The following is a 16547-nucleotide window of genomic DNA, read 5'->3' on the forward strand; positions in this document are numbered from 1 at the left end:
TGCTAAGGTTGTTCGCTGTGGTGGTGGTGGCAGTGTTGTTGGTTCTGTCCTTGCATCTACAGCTGCTATGGATTCTGCCGGTGAAATTGGCAGGGTTCACTCATACTTCAGCTTGATAGACGACCCCTTTGGCTTCGTAGCAGCCTTCCCCATGAGCTACTGTTAGAGATCCTGCATGAACAACCTACTGCTTCCGGTTGCTTAGGGGTGCTAACTGAAATTCTCTTGATGTTAGGGGCACAGCTGAATGAGACCCTAATGTTGCGCCTGTTGAAAATGGGGACATATTTATGGGAGTAAGTAAAGTGTTTTCTATTAATTTAAGGGTGGTAGGAGGCTGTGTTAATGTATGTTAGCCTCTCATTTGGTTTTTGGTAGGGCCTATAGGTACTGGAGCCCAAGTCCAGCATGACATCTATGAAGTCCACTATGGTGAGGTTGGTCTCTATGGTGATCTTCAATCTCATGGAACTAAGTATGCTGATTCAGGCCTTCCTAAGCCTATCTAGCGTGTGGCCACCTGCTCCCCTAGAGATGGCCAGGGCTTCATCTCTGAAGAGGCCAAAAAAGAAAGAAGGGAAATTTTCCTAAGGGTATCCAGGATGTACAATCCTATAAGGTAACACATGTCAGTACTGTCGTATACTCCCATCACTACATCAAAGGAGCCCATGGGGTCGGATTGCTTGACCCATGCCAAAACTTTATTAAACAGTACAGTTTTCCTGGCATGCATAATGATTTCTATATCCCTGTCGCTAATGCCAGTGAAGCCCCTAGCAAAAGAAAGCGCTTTGGTCAGTAACCCTTTTGATATAGATGGGTAAAAATTGACTGTATCAAATTGGGTGAACCTTGCCCTGCCTCTACCCTTGTTGACATTAAACCATGCGGTCACTTTGCTGATGCTGTGTCACAAGGTAAAGTTAGTAACCCTTCTTGTGGTGTTATTGATATTTCACAAAATGTGTTTGCTCACCAGACTGATCTTTGATTTCGCTGGATTGATCAGGTGGCACTTGGGGTTGGAGGCAAAGTTCGGTTTGTGGTCTTTTATGGTGATGAAAGCATTTCTTTTTGCTAGGATTTCTACCCTATTTGCTATCTCTAAATTGTTAGCTAATTTTTTTAGCTTCACTGTTCATGTCCTTGTATGTGTGCTTTGCATCTGTAACTCTGTGTGATGTTATTTTCAAGGAGCCTATTGTATTCTATGGAGTCTAACCTTTTTCTCATTGGAGAAAATTAGGTAACTATCCAAGTTTTTTTAATAATCTAATGTCGGCACAGAGCTTACATTGGAAGGAGGAAGAGGACTTACGGAACTTCAGTTTTAAGATGATTCTCAGTAGGTGAGCTTTGAAGGGTTCAAGGTCTTTAATTCTGGGCGGGTGTTGCCTGTGAATATAACACCACAGCTGGAAAATGATTGCTGATGGGAGAGAAAGAGAACCCTCTACTGTTTACCCTCACAGCTGAAAGATGGCAACATAGCCAGAAGCTGATAGCCAGCAGCAAAGGGAGATAAACCCCTTGTTTACATTCATATCGTTCTCCACTCCATATTTTAAAGAGGTCATAGGCCAACAGGTCTTAGGGTCTGAAGATATGTCATAAAGGGATCCTTTATGGCAAGAAACCCAGGGTAATCCTATAAACCGGCCTTCACCAATAACAAATATAGACTGTTCTACTTCTTAGAGTGTGCTTCTCCAAATTTGTTTTTCTAAAAAACGATTTTATATATATATATATATATATATATATTTTTATATATATACACACACACACACGCACTCACACAGAGAATGTGACAGAAAGGAAGAGAGATGGTAACAGAACAGAAGAGCAGGACAACTGCTTATGTTAATGTATAAATGTGTCTATATGTCGGTGTGAGTGTCACATGCTTATGCAGTACCATTCTGTTCCTTCTGTCGATCCTTGTTAACATCTTGAAGTCGTCTCATAAGTTCAGGGCGTTTGGCTGGAGATGGGCAAATATCATCTTCGATTTCCAAGCACCGCTTCCCAGGCACTTTCTTGATCATTTCATTTATGGCATGTAAATCCTAGAACACAGAAATGAATGAATGAATGAATGAATGGACGGACAGACAGGTAGACAGATGGACAAACAAATGGATGGATAGATGGATGAATGGACAAACAGATGGATGGACAGATAAACAGATAGATAGATGGATAAATGGACAGACAGACAGAGGGATAGACAGACGGACAGATATACACACTATGTAAACCAGGAGAAAACCACTTAGACTGTAGTTTCTCTTAATAACAAACAAAACAAGGGTATTTTACTTACTTTGGCAGGACTCATGCTGAAACAGTACACCTTCCCACTATGAGGTGTTCCCCCAGGGTTTGTCTTATGGGGAGATATGTAGACATTGTGCTTATTAGATACCCGACGCGGTGAAGACGTATGTGACCTAGCCACTGGCAATGGTGATAAATGAGGTTTATCCTAAAAAGTCAAAATAACAGAAAAAAAAAGGAAAAATAAGATTTAGTTATTATTCATTTTCTTTCACTTTGTAAAATGTTGTACAAAATTGTTAAATTTTTATAATTTCATCATTACCATCATTGTCATTTTAGATTTCAATTTTCCATGCGTGCATGAGTTGGACAGAATTCATTGAGACAGAGTTTCTACAGTTGGATGCCCTTCCTGTTGCAAACCTTTATCTGTTTCCAATAAGGTAATATTTTCCAATGTCAAATATATTTTCAAACAACATAGGAAACTGATTGTTTACAACTATGACATGATATCAAGACGAGGTGACACAAACACACCTGTGCACACATGCACGCACACACACACACACACCACACACACACACACAGATATCATCATTTCACATCTACTTTTCATGCTGGCACAGGTAGGACAGTTTGACAAGAACCCAGAAAACAGCAGGGCTATGTCAAGCTCCAAAGTCACCTCTGTATGATTTCTATAGCTGGATGCCCTTCCTAACAGCAACCACTTTACAGAGTGTACTTGGTGCTTTTTGCATGTCTCTGGCACTAGTGAGGTTGCCATGTAACCCATAAGAAAGAAAAGATAATAGGAAGAAAGATAAAGCTCCCATTAATTACTAAGAGAATGTACTTGGGTGGGGATGATGGAGGTGGGTGCAGCATGCCAGGTGTTGAAAGGAAATATATGGCTGAAGGAGATAAGAGAAAGGTAGTGATGGGGTGCTAGAACAAACTCTCAGGGATCAAGAAGGTGAACATAAGAGAGGACATGAACAGTGAATCATGAGAAAGGATGAGTGGGTGTGGAGAAGGTTGTAAACAGGTGGAAGTAGAGATTAGTGTAGCGAGTGATGAACAAGGGAGGGAAATAATGATATGTAGAGGGGTAAGGTGGAAGGTATAAATAAAGGTAAAGTTTCCTTCTTGAGTTATACTAACTCATAAGGGCCAGTTTCCATGGCATATATTTTCATCACCTGGACAGGATGCCAGTCTATTGCAGGATTACTTCTTTCTGCCAGCTGAGTGGACTGGAGTTACATGAAACAAAATGTTTCTGCTCAAGAATGCAACACATCACCCGGTCCAGGAATTGAAATACAATCTTATGATTATGAGTCTGACACCCTAACCACTGGGAGATATAGGTGTGGCTCAGGAACATGAATAAAACAGAAAATTATACAATTATGTGCAAGGTGTAGGAACAGTAGAGAGAAAAGAAGATACAGGGATACATAAGGGGCTACAGGTCGGTCATGACAATAGATATGAGAAGATATTGAGAATGATAGTAGATAAGAGAGATGGTTAGAATAGTGAGTAGTAGAGAGGAGAAAGAACAGTGGTTGAAGGCACAGAAAGAAGGTTGAGATGGTGTAGGCAGGGATGATGTGGAATGGAAGTAGTTCCAGGGTAGAGGACTGTTCAGGAGGTGATGCTCTGAAATGTGTAATACATGACCACAGCAGTAATACAGTATCAGGTGCTGTACTCACCTGAAGGCAGTATTACACATACATATGTGTACATACATAAAACTATTGTGTGAATATATACACACACACAATAGTTTTAAGTATACATTTAGATACAGGACTGCCACTGGCGAATTTATAGCTCTGTATAATGTTCCCCTGAAGAACTTTTGCGAATCTACCTCCAAATGCATAATGAATAACCACTGCAGAGGATGCAAATAGTCACAATAGCAAATAAATTGTGAACAGGGAACAAATGGTATAAACTTCATGTTGTATTTATCATACCTTTTTCATAGATGTATGATAGTCCAACACTTCAAAGTCACGGTCAACTCTCTTCTTGTAAAAGTATAATAAGCATGTACTCTACAACACACACATTCTTTTATTCATTTCAGCCACTTCACTGTGGCCATGCTGGAGCACCACCTTGAACAGTTTTAGTCAAACAAATCGACCCCAGGACTTAGTTCTTGAGCCTAGTACTTATTCTGCCTCCTTACTGAACCACTAAGTTACAGGGAGGTAAACACACCAACAATGGTTGTCAAGCAGTGGTGAGAGAACAAACACAAACACATACATATATGACGGGCTTCTTTCAGTTTCCATCAACCAAATCCACTCACAAGGCTTTGGTCGGTCCGAGGTAATAGTAGAAGACACTAACCCAAGGTGCCATACAGTGAAACTGAAAACTGAACTATGTGGTTGGGAAGCAAGCTCATATATATATATGATTTTGATTTTTCCAGTTTCAGCTCATGAGCTGTGGCCATGCTGGGGCACCGCCATATAAATATATATATGATGGGTTTCTTACAGTTTCCGTCTATCAAATCTACTCATAAGGCTATATTATCATATAGTCAGTATGAAATAATCAGTTTAAAAACCTAGCTCTGGTTATTAGACAAGGGACATTACTCTGCTTGCTTTGCTCTGGTAACTACAATAAGAAATATTCTAAAGTGACATATAGCTACCTCCCAGATATTACTAGAATGTTTTGTCTAGTCTCCCTACCACCACCACCCATCTTTATCAATGAGGAGGCAAAACTATAGTTTGCATCAATATCATTCTTTGTTTGTCATGACATTGGATATGTTTAAATCGTTTAAACTTATCTTAATTTTATTAAACATGGCTGCTTGTCACAACCCCCACCCACCTCTCCCCATGAGGAATACTAATTTGTGTGTACAAGTATCACTGAATAGAGCTTATATCTTCATATAATATCTATGATAAGTTAGCATAGTAGAACTGATCTCTCCAAGAGAATGTGAAAAGTTACATTCTACTAGGGAAAATATACAAACTTCCACCCAGCCAAAACGTTGGGTTAACAACAAACAAGATGAGGACAAATATCCGTCAAATGTAAATAATGTAAATAATGTCCACCCTTTCTGTTGTCACTCCATAACCCTATTAACTCATACACTTGTAATTCTTTTGCTTCAACCAGCTTTGGGTCCTGAACATCTTGACTTGGAATTACAGAAGTGCTGTTATGATATACGACTTGTCCTGGTCGCTTGTTGTTTTATTTTTCCAGACCTTTTAGAAGTGTTAAAACACATCTCACTACAACTCTCACCACAGCCAATTTCTTAACCCTTTAACATTCATACTGGAGCCTGGTGCAGCTGCTGGCTCTCCTGACCTCAGTCAAACTGTCCAACCCATGCCAGCATGGAAAATGGACATTCAACGATGATGATGATGATGATAATTATTCTGTCAAATGTAATGCTTATTTATTCACATCGTTTTGAATTTATCATGCATTATTTTGTAGCTTTGAGATTTTGATGATATGACTTCAATTTTAGAATGACATAGTGAAATCAAAATGAAATTCGATGACTGGCATCCGAGCTAGTGGAACGCTAAGAGCACCATCCGAGTGTGATCATTGCCAGAGCAGCTAACTGGCTTCTGTGCCAGTGGCACGTAAAAAGCACCATTCAAGCATGATCGTTACCAGCACCGCCTTACTGGCACTTGTGCCAGTAGCTCATGAAAAAACATTCAAGCGAGGTCATTGCCAGTGCCACTGAACTGGCTCCTTTGCAGATGGCACGTAAAAAATACCATTTGAGTGTGGCCACTGCCAGCACCACCTGACTGGCCCTCGTGCCAGTGGCATGTAAAAACACCCACTACACTACGGAGTGGTTGGCATTAGGAAGGGCATCCAGCTGTAGAAACTCTGCCAGATCAAGATTGGAGCCTGGTGCAGCCATCTGGTTCACCAGTCCTCAGTCAAATCGTCCAACCCATGCTAGCATGGAAAGCGGACGTTAAACGATGATGATAGTAGGATAGGTGTGAGAGATCAGATCTCTCCTATTTGAACATAAAACAGAATATTTTGGCCAGATATGGCCAGTTTAAATGCTAAAGGGTTAAAGAAAGAGAAAGAGAGAATATATGATAGCCTTCTTTAAGTTTCCATGTACTACATCCACTTTGGTTTGCCTGTGGCTATAGCAGAAGGTACTTATTCAAGGTACCACACAGTGGGACTGAACCAGAAGCCACATGACTGGAAAGTAAAGTGCTTAACTGCATATCTGTAACTATACACACACAGATAGATAGAATCTGTGTCTTCTGCACAGATTCTATCTATCAAATTTCACTTACATAATTTCGCTTGACAATCCATGCTGGTGTGTTTACGTCCCCATAAGTTAGCGGTTCAGTAAAAAAGACCAATAGAATAAGTACTAGGCTTACAAAGAATAAGTCCTGGGGTCAATTTGCTCAACTAAAAGGCAGTGCTCCAGCATGGCCACAGTCACATGACTGAAACAAGTAAAAGAGTAAGGAGTCATAGCCATAGAACCTTGCCTACATAGTCTCACAAATTCTCTTTTTTTTTTCAGTTAACATATTGCTACAAGAGGCCTCTAGAGTCAAGAATGATGCCATCAAAACATTCTTCTAACCAAGAGAAAAAACTATGAGGAGGAGTAAAGGCAGATGTATGTTAATATCCACAGATATTTTGGAATACAAATGTGGGGGAAAAAACCCACTAAAATGTAATTTTAATGCAAAAGAACTAATAACAAACTAATTAACCTTTTAGCATTCAGATAACTCAGTCAAGCATAATGCTTATTTATTTAAATTGGTTTGAATTTATTATGCATTATCAAGTAGCTTCGAGATTTCAAAGATACTGATTGTATATTTTTAAAATGACATTGTATGGTAGGTGTGAGAGGCTCAATCTGGCTGGTTTGAACATAAAACAGGTAAAATATATGGGCTTGATATGGCTGGTTTAAATGCTAAAGGATTAAAACGTTTTCTCCTATTATTCATAGTCACCAAATACAATAATGTGTGTGTATGCATGCATGTAAATTCAAACATTCTGTGTCACCCACAAATAGTATGAGCTGCAAGTTTCAAAATTTATAAAGATGTAGTGACTTGATATGGAAATGATAAAAAATCTTCTCTCTCCTCCTCCACCATCTCCTCTCAAACACAGACATTAACCCTCCTGAGGCCTGTTAACTAAGTAATGAAATGCAGTATCGGAGGGGTGTTGAAAACTTATTTTGAATACTTACGTTTGATTGATTAGCAGAAAATTTCAAAGCAAATTCCTTGATCCTCTTCACAAATACCTACAATTATCAAGAGAAAAACAATATTTTATGCAATAAAACAATAACAAAAAATCTTTAACTAGATCAGATAAAGTCTAACATAGGCACAAGGTCAATGATTTAGGAGGGGAAAATAATTAGATGATTCCCCAGTACTTGATTGGCACTTTACTTATTTATATCTGTCCCAGAAGGATGTAATGTGGAGTTGTCCTTAATGAGATTAGAACTCAGAACCTAGAACCAGAACAGTTACCACAAGGCTGATGTTCTAATGATTCTGCCACTCTGGCAATCTACTGCCTTTAACGAATCAAATAATAGAAAAGAATTATTGCTTCTTTCATGGGTAGGTAGGTAGGTAGATAGACAGACGGACAGATAGAGACAGACAAAGTCAACTGAAACTGATCCTCAGGATGTGACTGGTACTTCTTTCAATGGTACAAGAATGAATGACAACAAGATTCCTTCCAGGAGGGAGGGAGAGAGAGAGAGAGAAACATTAAGTCAATTTAGTCTTATGTTCTCTTTCTTTTAACATAACATTAGTAATAATATCTCTCTCTACCAACAAACTACATTATACATAACATTATTATTATCATCATCATTTAATGTCCATGTTCGCTGCTGATATGAGTGGGACAGTTTGACAGGATCCTACAGTTCCAAAGATGACATCATGCTCCAATGTCTGCTATGGTAAGGTTTCTATGGCTGGATGCTCTTCCTAATGCCAACGACATTACAGTGCATACAGGATGCTTTTTTTCTTTTGTGGCACCAGCACTAAAGAGGTTGCCAAGAAGCCTGCAAGACTAAGATCTTCTTCCACTGTGTTGGGCTAGAGTAGAGAGCGAAGTGGCTTTATGCTATGGAATGAAGGGTTAAAGTATGAGAGAAGGGACCAGAACAACAGCTTTCTGTTTGTAAAGGGGCTGCATGGCTACTGACATTATATAAAAGAGGGTAGGAATGACTGGGGATGGAGTTAGAGAAACATAAATATAGCAAAGAAGTGTCAGGGTGGACCCTCAAGATATGAGATTGGAAGTGAGTGAGGATAGGGTGAGAGGAAGTGTAGGTAGATAGAGGTTGCAAGAATGCATAGGAGAGTGAGAAATGTTTAGAGTTAGGGAATGGGTGAGAAAATGAATAGAATTAAGAACAAATGTTGAGGAATGATATTGCAAACACACAGATACAGTACAAACCAAAGGAATGCTTGCTCGCTTGCAGAATACCTACACCAAAAGGTCCATGTTACATCATGAAGACAGCTAGACAGGTATGATACAAATAACTGAAAAGTGCCAGCAAAATAATTATGGACAGGTATACGTGTACAGCAGAAACTGCTAATATTGGTTTCAAATTTTGGCACAAGGCCAGCAATTTCGACCCCAGTGTTCAACTGGTACATATTTTATCAACCCTAAAAGGATGAAAAACAAAGTTGACACCAGTGGAATTTGAACTCAGAATCTACAGACAGATGAAGGATGAAATGCTGCTAAGCATTTTGCCCAGTGTGCCAATGATTCTGCTAGCTTACCACCTTAGAAAGAGCCAATATTAGAAAGCAAACTAAGAGGAATGGTAGCATATAAGCAGTATTGCAACCATCCAACAACCTATCTTTGCTGACATGGAACAAGAAAGAATTTTTTTTTTAAATAGGCACAGGAGTGGTTGTGTGGCATAAGCGCAGGAGAGGCTGTGTGGAATAAGCACAGGAGTAGCTGTGTGGTAAGTAGCTTGCTTACCAACCTCATGGTTCCAGGTTCAGTACCACTGTGTGGCACCTTGGGCAAGTGTCTTCTGCTATAGCCTCGGGCCGACCAAAGCCTTGTGAGTTGGTTTGGTAAACGGAAACTGAAAGAAGCCCGTCATATATATGTATATGTGTGTGTGTGTGTGTTTGTGTGTCTGTGTTTGTCCCTCCAACATCGCTTGACAACCGATGCTGGTGTGTTTACATACCCGTAACTTAGCGGTTTGACAAAAGAGACCGATAGAATAAGTACTAGGCTTACAAAGAATAAGTCCTGGGGTCGATTTGCTTGACTAAAGGCGGTGCTCCAGCATGGCCACAGTCAAATGACTAAAACAAGTAAAAGAGTAAAAGAGTAGTAACCTGGTTATAGAACTGGATGAGATCACCTCTTTCTTCCCCCATTTCTAACGTAGAACCCATTCCAATAAGTTTGGTTGGAGTAGGAGGCTGACTGTTGGGATGTGGAACCGGTAATGTGCTGGATGACCGGATACTCAAGGCTTCAGTCCTTCCTGAAACAAACATCAAAATAGAAAAATAAAGTGAAACAGTAGAAACCAAGAACATTAGCGATGGTCTGTGTAGGCAATTATATACTTAGAACATGTTTGCAAGATGGAAAAAAAAACCTTATGTCAGTCCAATGATTGAAACAAGTAAAAAGATAAAAGATGTTGGTAACATGTGGAAGTCAAATCTATGTAACAACAGAGAAAATGGCTGGAACCACTTACGTTTGTCCTTCTCCTTAGAATCTTCCCTTTCGATGGTAACAGGTGAAGAAGAACCACTTGTTCCATTCCTGCTGCTGTCACTACTCCCTGATGTTCGTCGTCTTCTAGAGGAAAGCAGTACATTTCTATAAACCTGAAAATGAAGGGGAAAATTGAAACTTCTTTAAAATTTATGGAAGAAAACAAAAAAAAAAACCATTGGAGAGAAATAAATAAAAATCAAATTGAATATCCCCCCACCACCACAAATTAAATCTGCCATATTTTCCAGCCTAGATGTCAAAGTAGTATGCTGTATAAACATTCAAACACCGTCTCTATTTCCCCAAATCTTGCTGCATATTACATGGAGAAAGTCATATTGGTGTATTGGTCAACGTACCTTTTTTTTGGCTGTAAATTTTGATCTGCAAAATTTGACTTGTATGTCACAAAGTATGGCATAATAGATTGTGAAATAAGCTATATGGATCCAATACTTTTTACAACAAGAAATTACTCACTGATTGTATCATAAGGTAAACCATAGCCTTTATTTGCAAGACATGCAAATATGACTAAATAACGCATACCATGTTTTTAGCAATTGCTTTAACCCTTTTGTTACCAACCCAGCTGAAACCGGCTCTGGCCCTGTAGTACAAATGTCTTGTTTTCAAAAGTTCTGAATTAAAATCTTCCACCAAACCTTTGTCACAATTTATGTTCCTAACACTAACTTCATGATAACTAAGTTATTTTACTAAATTCTTTGTTATATTTAAAATAATTGAAAGAAATACAAAGCATCTGAAAATAAGTACAGTAACGAAAGGGTTAAGAGCCCATTTAGTCATGAACAATCACAGACAATCTCAGCCTTATCATCTTTGACCCAGTAAGACATCCAGGATGTCACAACTGGAAAGAGAGAGGACTGCACCAGCACTTGGTTGGTACTCATTTCAGTTGAGGAGAGTGAAGCAACAAAATACACAATACACTGCTTTGTCCAGGAACTGAACCTACAACTTATGAACTTATGATCACAAGCCCCATACATTAACCACTAAGCCATGTACTTTCACATATTAGCGTAACTTACTGAATATTACCTAGACACTCGTAACTGTCAGGTAAACTCAGTGCAATACAACATTATGTGACCAGACAGACAATTTGGATTACAAATAAGATCCATCTGACAGGCTTTCACAGTTTATTCAGTTACATTCACAAGATTTTAATCTACTCATTGCTATACTAGAAAACCCTTTCCCACACTGTCAAACACTGGCATCAACCATGAAAACTAATTAAATCATTCAGCCATGTCTGCATTCATTAAATTGGGTAACAAATTAGTAAATGTGCAATATAATAATATATCTTCTTTATGCACAACAAGGTAGAGATATTTATGCAATTATGGGAATTCATTTGACAGCCTCAACGAACTGCTATACGTGTCTAGTTTGATGGTAAAGACAATATTTTAGGTAAAGACAATATTAAACACTTCTGAATAGGCTGCCAGTCCATCACAAGTCATTTCCAAACAATCTGGTATAGATATGCAACACTTACTGTTGCTGTTGTTTAAACCCAGGTCAGCCCTGATTGAGTAGACATGTGATCAAAGGCATTCCAATTAGGACTACCTTGTTTTTTTTTTCTCCTCAAGAACAGTGTATCTAAGATTAAACTCTCTAATGCATACTTCCCTTTTCTTTAAGCATGTAGGATGTAAAAAAAAAAAAAAAGAGATTTTGGTTACAGTTTCTTGTCAGCTGTTCACCACATAGTGATTCATATCTCCCAAAATAAAAGAAGGGGATGAAGAATTATTGTTCCACTGAAATAAGAACTATGTGTACCCCATTTAAAACACTTGTATACACACAAACGTGGAAAGACCTTTGCTGCTGAGACTTTTGGGAGACAAATTCTCCTTATAGACAATACATGTGTAAAACACATTACTGGGCCATGAATAGCATCATTGGACATTTTTAACTAATATCTTTCTGATACTTATTTCTGCACCCCCTGCACCACCTCTATGAATTTTATAGTAAATCAAGAAAAACTAAGATTTCACATACATGAGATTGAGCTTGAGGTTGGAGGCGATAACATCTCATGATATTCTGGAATGTTTGTGGTGGATCTGTCGCTACCTAGAACAGAAAAACAAAGCCAAATTAAAATGGTGTGTGAAAAGTAAATAAAAGAAACATTGTGCATTTCAACAGAAATATCATTAACAAAAGTGTTAAAGAGTCAAGCAACTAAATATAGGACCTATCACTAACTCACAAGATAACAGTACAAGCTTCTAATCAGTATGCCTTAACAGTAAGTTTTTTCTTAATTATAACCTTCATTGCTGCTTAACAAGTTGAAAACCAACACAAGAAAATAGGTCCAATGTTTGCAAACAGCTGACATATTAGCCACCACTCATCAAAGTGTAACTAGCAGCAATCTATATATATAAAGCTGAAGTTGTCTGTGTATGGCAGGTTTGGTAGCCTTCAACTAAAACTATCTCCTCCGAGACTCTGCGGCAGAAGTTGACCAAAATTGAGAGTATGATAGAAGAAGGCTTGCTCTTCCTTCCGTAGAAGAAAAAATTCAAATCGGACCATGTTAACACCAAAAATTATTTACATCAAAAAGGTGCTTTTTTCCTATGAAAATCCCTATTTTTTACGATTTTTTTACTGCTGTGTCGCCATTTTTCGATGTATTTCAACCAGAAAAATGTTCACTTAAAGAGAATAACAAGCTACATGATGCAAAATCTTTACTTTTCAAAAATTCCGATTCTAAAGGGTTGAAAAGAAAACAAGCCTGAGCAACGCTGGGCTATACTGCTAGTAATATTAATTATTCAGATTGTAAAGGAATCCTTACCTTAGCAATGACATACATTGAACACATAATGATTTGATCCAAATGCCTATCCTTCATTAAACTGATCTCATTTACAAGACAATGCTCAAGGCATGTCCACATTTTTCTTTGTAGCTCTTCTTCATTCACTTTTAACTTTTCACAAAGGTCCCTTAGACGTACACCAGCAAGATGATATACCTAAGAATAAACAAGAAGATATGTGTTGAAACACAATAAAGTGCTTATACAAGCTTAAAACAGAATAAGCAAGCTGTATGATAATGAACAATAAGTTACATGACAGAAAACATATCAAGAAATTACATGGCATAAAGCACAATGAGACACTGTATAAATATAATGGGGAGCTTTTGAAATGGGAAAATTATATTAAATAATGGAAGATGTGTGACAAAATACAATGGGAAGCTATATAGCTCATGGTAAAGCAGAATGGGGAGTTACATGACAAAGTAGAATGAGAGTCTATGTGACATACAGCACAATGGAAAGCAATATGACAAAACACAGTGAGAATCAATAGGGTTATCATCATCATCATCCTTTAATGTCCTTTTTCCATGCTGGTATGGGTTGGACAGTCTGACAGGAGCTGGCAAGCTGAAGAGCTGCACCAGGATCCAGTCTGATTTGGCTTAGTTTCTACAGCTGGATGCCCTTCCTAATGCCAACCACTTTATAGTGTGTGTGCTGAGTGCTTTTAACAGGACGCCGGTACAATATGTGATAAAATATAATGAAACATTATATGATACAATTACAGGGTGCAGCTGAAAACCCACCTATTCTTGTTTCATTGTATACTAGCTAATGAAGTTAGGCAGATCGTGATAGTATCTTCATATAGTTAATGTTTTACCATTTTTCTTCCCACCACCCCCAGGTATCATAGTGCATTTGCTGTTGAAACGATTAGTCAACCTGTAAAATGTGGAAGTTTTTTTTTGTTTTTTGTTTTTTGTTACACCCTGTATTTTCCTCACTATATCCTTTATCTCCATTAAAAAGTCTTTGAAGAAAACATCATCACCATCATCATCATTTAACATCCGTTTTCCATGCTAGCACGGGTTGGATGGTTCAACCGGGGTCTGGAAAACCAGAAGGCTGCACCAGGCTCCAGTCTGATCTGACAGTGCTTCTACAGCTTGATGCCCTTCCTAACGCCAACCACTTTGTGAGAGTAGTTGGTGCTTTTTACCTGCCACCGGCACAAGTGCCAGGGAAGGCTGGCAGCGGCTATGATCGGTTGGTGCTTTTTACATGCCACTGGCACAGAAGTCAGTCAAGGCGGTGCTGGCATTGGTCATGTTCGGATGGTGCTTTTTACGTGCCACTGGCACAGGTATCATGACTACAATTTCCATTTGATATTTATTTTGATGTTGATGTACTTAACTCAATAGGTCTCCTCAAACACAGCAGGTCACGCGCCAACTGGCACAGAAACCAGTCAAGGTGGCGCTGGCATTGGCCACGTTCGGATGGTACTTTTTACATGCCACCAGCACAGGTATCACAAATGAACAAATGCAGCTAATCTGCCAAATATCTCAGAGAAGTTTGGCAAAAAAAAGTGATGGTAATTTCTGTATTGTACCTAAAAAAGACAGAGCTGTAAACTTTAGCTCTGTAAGACAATTTCAAATTATAGAAACTTGCATCATAATCTAAGCAACCAACCTGAGTTTGCTTCAACTACACAAATCTTTTTTTGTAGTTTTTACTTACAAATCTACTTTATTGAATATTTTTACCACTAAGTAAAGGCGCATGGCTCAGTGGCTGGAGTGGCAGGCTCACAATCATGAGGTAGTGAGTTCAATTCCCGGACCAGACTGTATGTTGTGTTCTTGAGCAAGACATTTTATTTCACAATATGTCCAGTTCACTCAACTGTAGAAATGAGTTCATCACAAGTACCAATCTGTATCAGCCTTTGTATTTCCCTTGGATAACATCAGTGGCATGGAGAGAAGAAGCTCTTATGCTGATCTTCCATAAACGACCTTGTGCCTTGGAGCGGAATTTTCTAAGTGCAATCCCATGGTCATTCATGACTGAAGAGGGGTTTCTTTCTCTCTCTATAGGTAAATAGTCCAAACTGCATCAATGGTGCTTTACCAAACAATGATTTTCATCCCTGAATATAGTTGATAAAGCTAGAATCCATGCAATGTAAACAGATTCTTAACAGAAATAAACTAGGTGCCTATAAAACACTGGGGTAAATGGAAAGATTCATAAAATAGGAAAAGAGGGGATTCATGGAAAGTAGATTTAATCCATTGCCAAATTTACAGAGAGAACTGGGTGCTTTTTCCCATGGGACTGGCACTATCATATAAGATTAAACTATAATCTGCTTCAGGTGTAATTTAACCCTTTAGTATTCAGATTATTCTGTCAAATGTTATCCTTATTTATTCCCATTGTTTTGAATTAATCAGGTATTATCTCATAGATTTGAGATTTCAATGATGAGATTGTTTATTTTTAGAATGGCAGTGTAGAGTAGGCATGAGACCAAATATGGCCAGTTTGATCATAATCAGGGGAGAGTTTACGAAAAAAAACAAAAGACGAAGGCAGGTGGTGTACAAACAAACAGATGTATTAGTATAACACTCAGGAATAGAAAAAGTATTTTACATTTCGAGCCTACGCTCTTCTACAGAAAGGGACACAGAAAAAACAAGGAGAGAAAAAAATGTGTAGTGGCTAACGATCTATCATGGTGTCTGAACATAATAACATGGGTAGAATATTTGGACCAGATATGGCTGGATTAAATGCTAAAGGATTAAAGAAGAAAGACACACAAAGCAAACAGATGTACAAATGAAGACAAGGTAAAAACTGACCTTCCTAAAGAAAAGGGCAAGAGATCCTGTACGTTTGGGTTTTGCAGTGGGCTTCTGTTTCTGTGGTTGCTGTAATTGCTGTTGTTGTTGCAGTGTTTGTTGTGGCTGTTGTGGTTGTTGTGAGGTTGTCACAACTGTATTGGAAGGCACACTGACAGAGGTAGTATTAGAAACAATTGGCTGTACTATCACCACCTGTTTTAAAAAATAGAAACAGTGTTTAAATTTCGTTTTTGGATTTGGTTTGCAAGATTCTTTATATGAGTTCGTGTGTTGAAGCATATTCTGTTGTGTCTGGGGAGAGTCATTTTGTTTTTGTGCCTTATAATGTAATACACTAAATAAATAACAGACTATTGAAAAGGTTGCAAGACGCAATGAAAATTTTAGGAAAATAAAGATAAGAAATAAGTGGAAATTTTACCGGTGAGTGTGTTACATTATAAGGCACAAAAAGAAAATGACTCTCCCCAGACACAACAGAAAGTGTTTAAATTAGCTATTAGCAACAGGAGCAATATTTGTAACAAATAATAATCAGTACATTCAACCTAAATTAGACATTTTATTTACAATGCTGCATAGCATGTAGCATCAACCTGAGATAGACATATACAACAGTTTAAGGCATT

General features: G+C 38.4%; 1 protein-coding gene and 1 long non-coding RNA gene across 6 annotated transcripts in view; one reads left to right on the forward strand and one right to left on the reverse strand.

Moving 5' to 3' along the window:
* LOC118763065 overlaps positions 1-1833 on the forward strand; it is a 47028-nt gene extending 45195 nt beyond the window's left edge. For all 3 annotated transcript variants that reach the window (XR_004998819.1, XR_004998821.1, XR_004998820.1), the window contains exon 5: positions 1822-1833. This is a non-coding gene — a long non-coding RNA (uncharacterized LOC118763065). The remainder of the gene's footprint in view (positions 1-1821) is intronic.
* LOC115210305 (retinoblastoma-like protein 1) overlaps positions 1-16547 on the reverse strand; it is an 88552-nt gene that overhangs the window by 13891 nt on the left and 58114 nt on the right. For 2 of the 3 annotated variants that reach the window (XM_036502304.1, XM_036502305.1), the window contains exons 17-24: positions 15916-16110; positions 13049-13228; positions 12235-12309; positions 10151-10283; positions 9777-9928; positions 7598-7654; positions 2330-2491; positions 1922-2072 (exon numbers count right to left, since the gene is read on the reverse strand). In XM_036502304.1, coding sequence (XP_036358197.1) covers positions 1922-2072; positions 2330-2491; positions 7598-7654; positions 9777-9928; positions 10151-10283; positions 12235-12309; positions 13049-13228; positions 15916-16110 — 1105 coding nt within the window. Of the gene's footprint in view, positions 1-646; positions 2073-2329; positions 2492-7597; positions 7655-9776; positions 9929-10150; positions 10284-12234; positions 12310-13048; positions 13229-15915; positions 16111-16547 lie in introns of all 3 variants that reach the window. The other variant, XR_004998818.1, reaches the window with a different exon arrangement.

The sequence above is a fragment of the Octopus sinensis genome, linkage group LG4 (assembly GCF_006345805.1).
Source record: "Octopus sinensis linkage group LG4, ASM634580v1, whole genome shotgun sequence".
Lineage (NCBI taxonomy): Eukaryota > Metazoa > Mollusca > Cephalopoda > Octopoda > Octopodidae > Octopus > Octopus sinensis.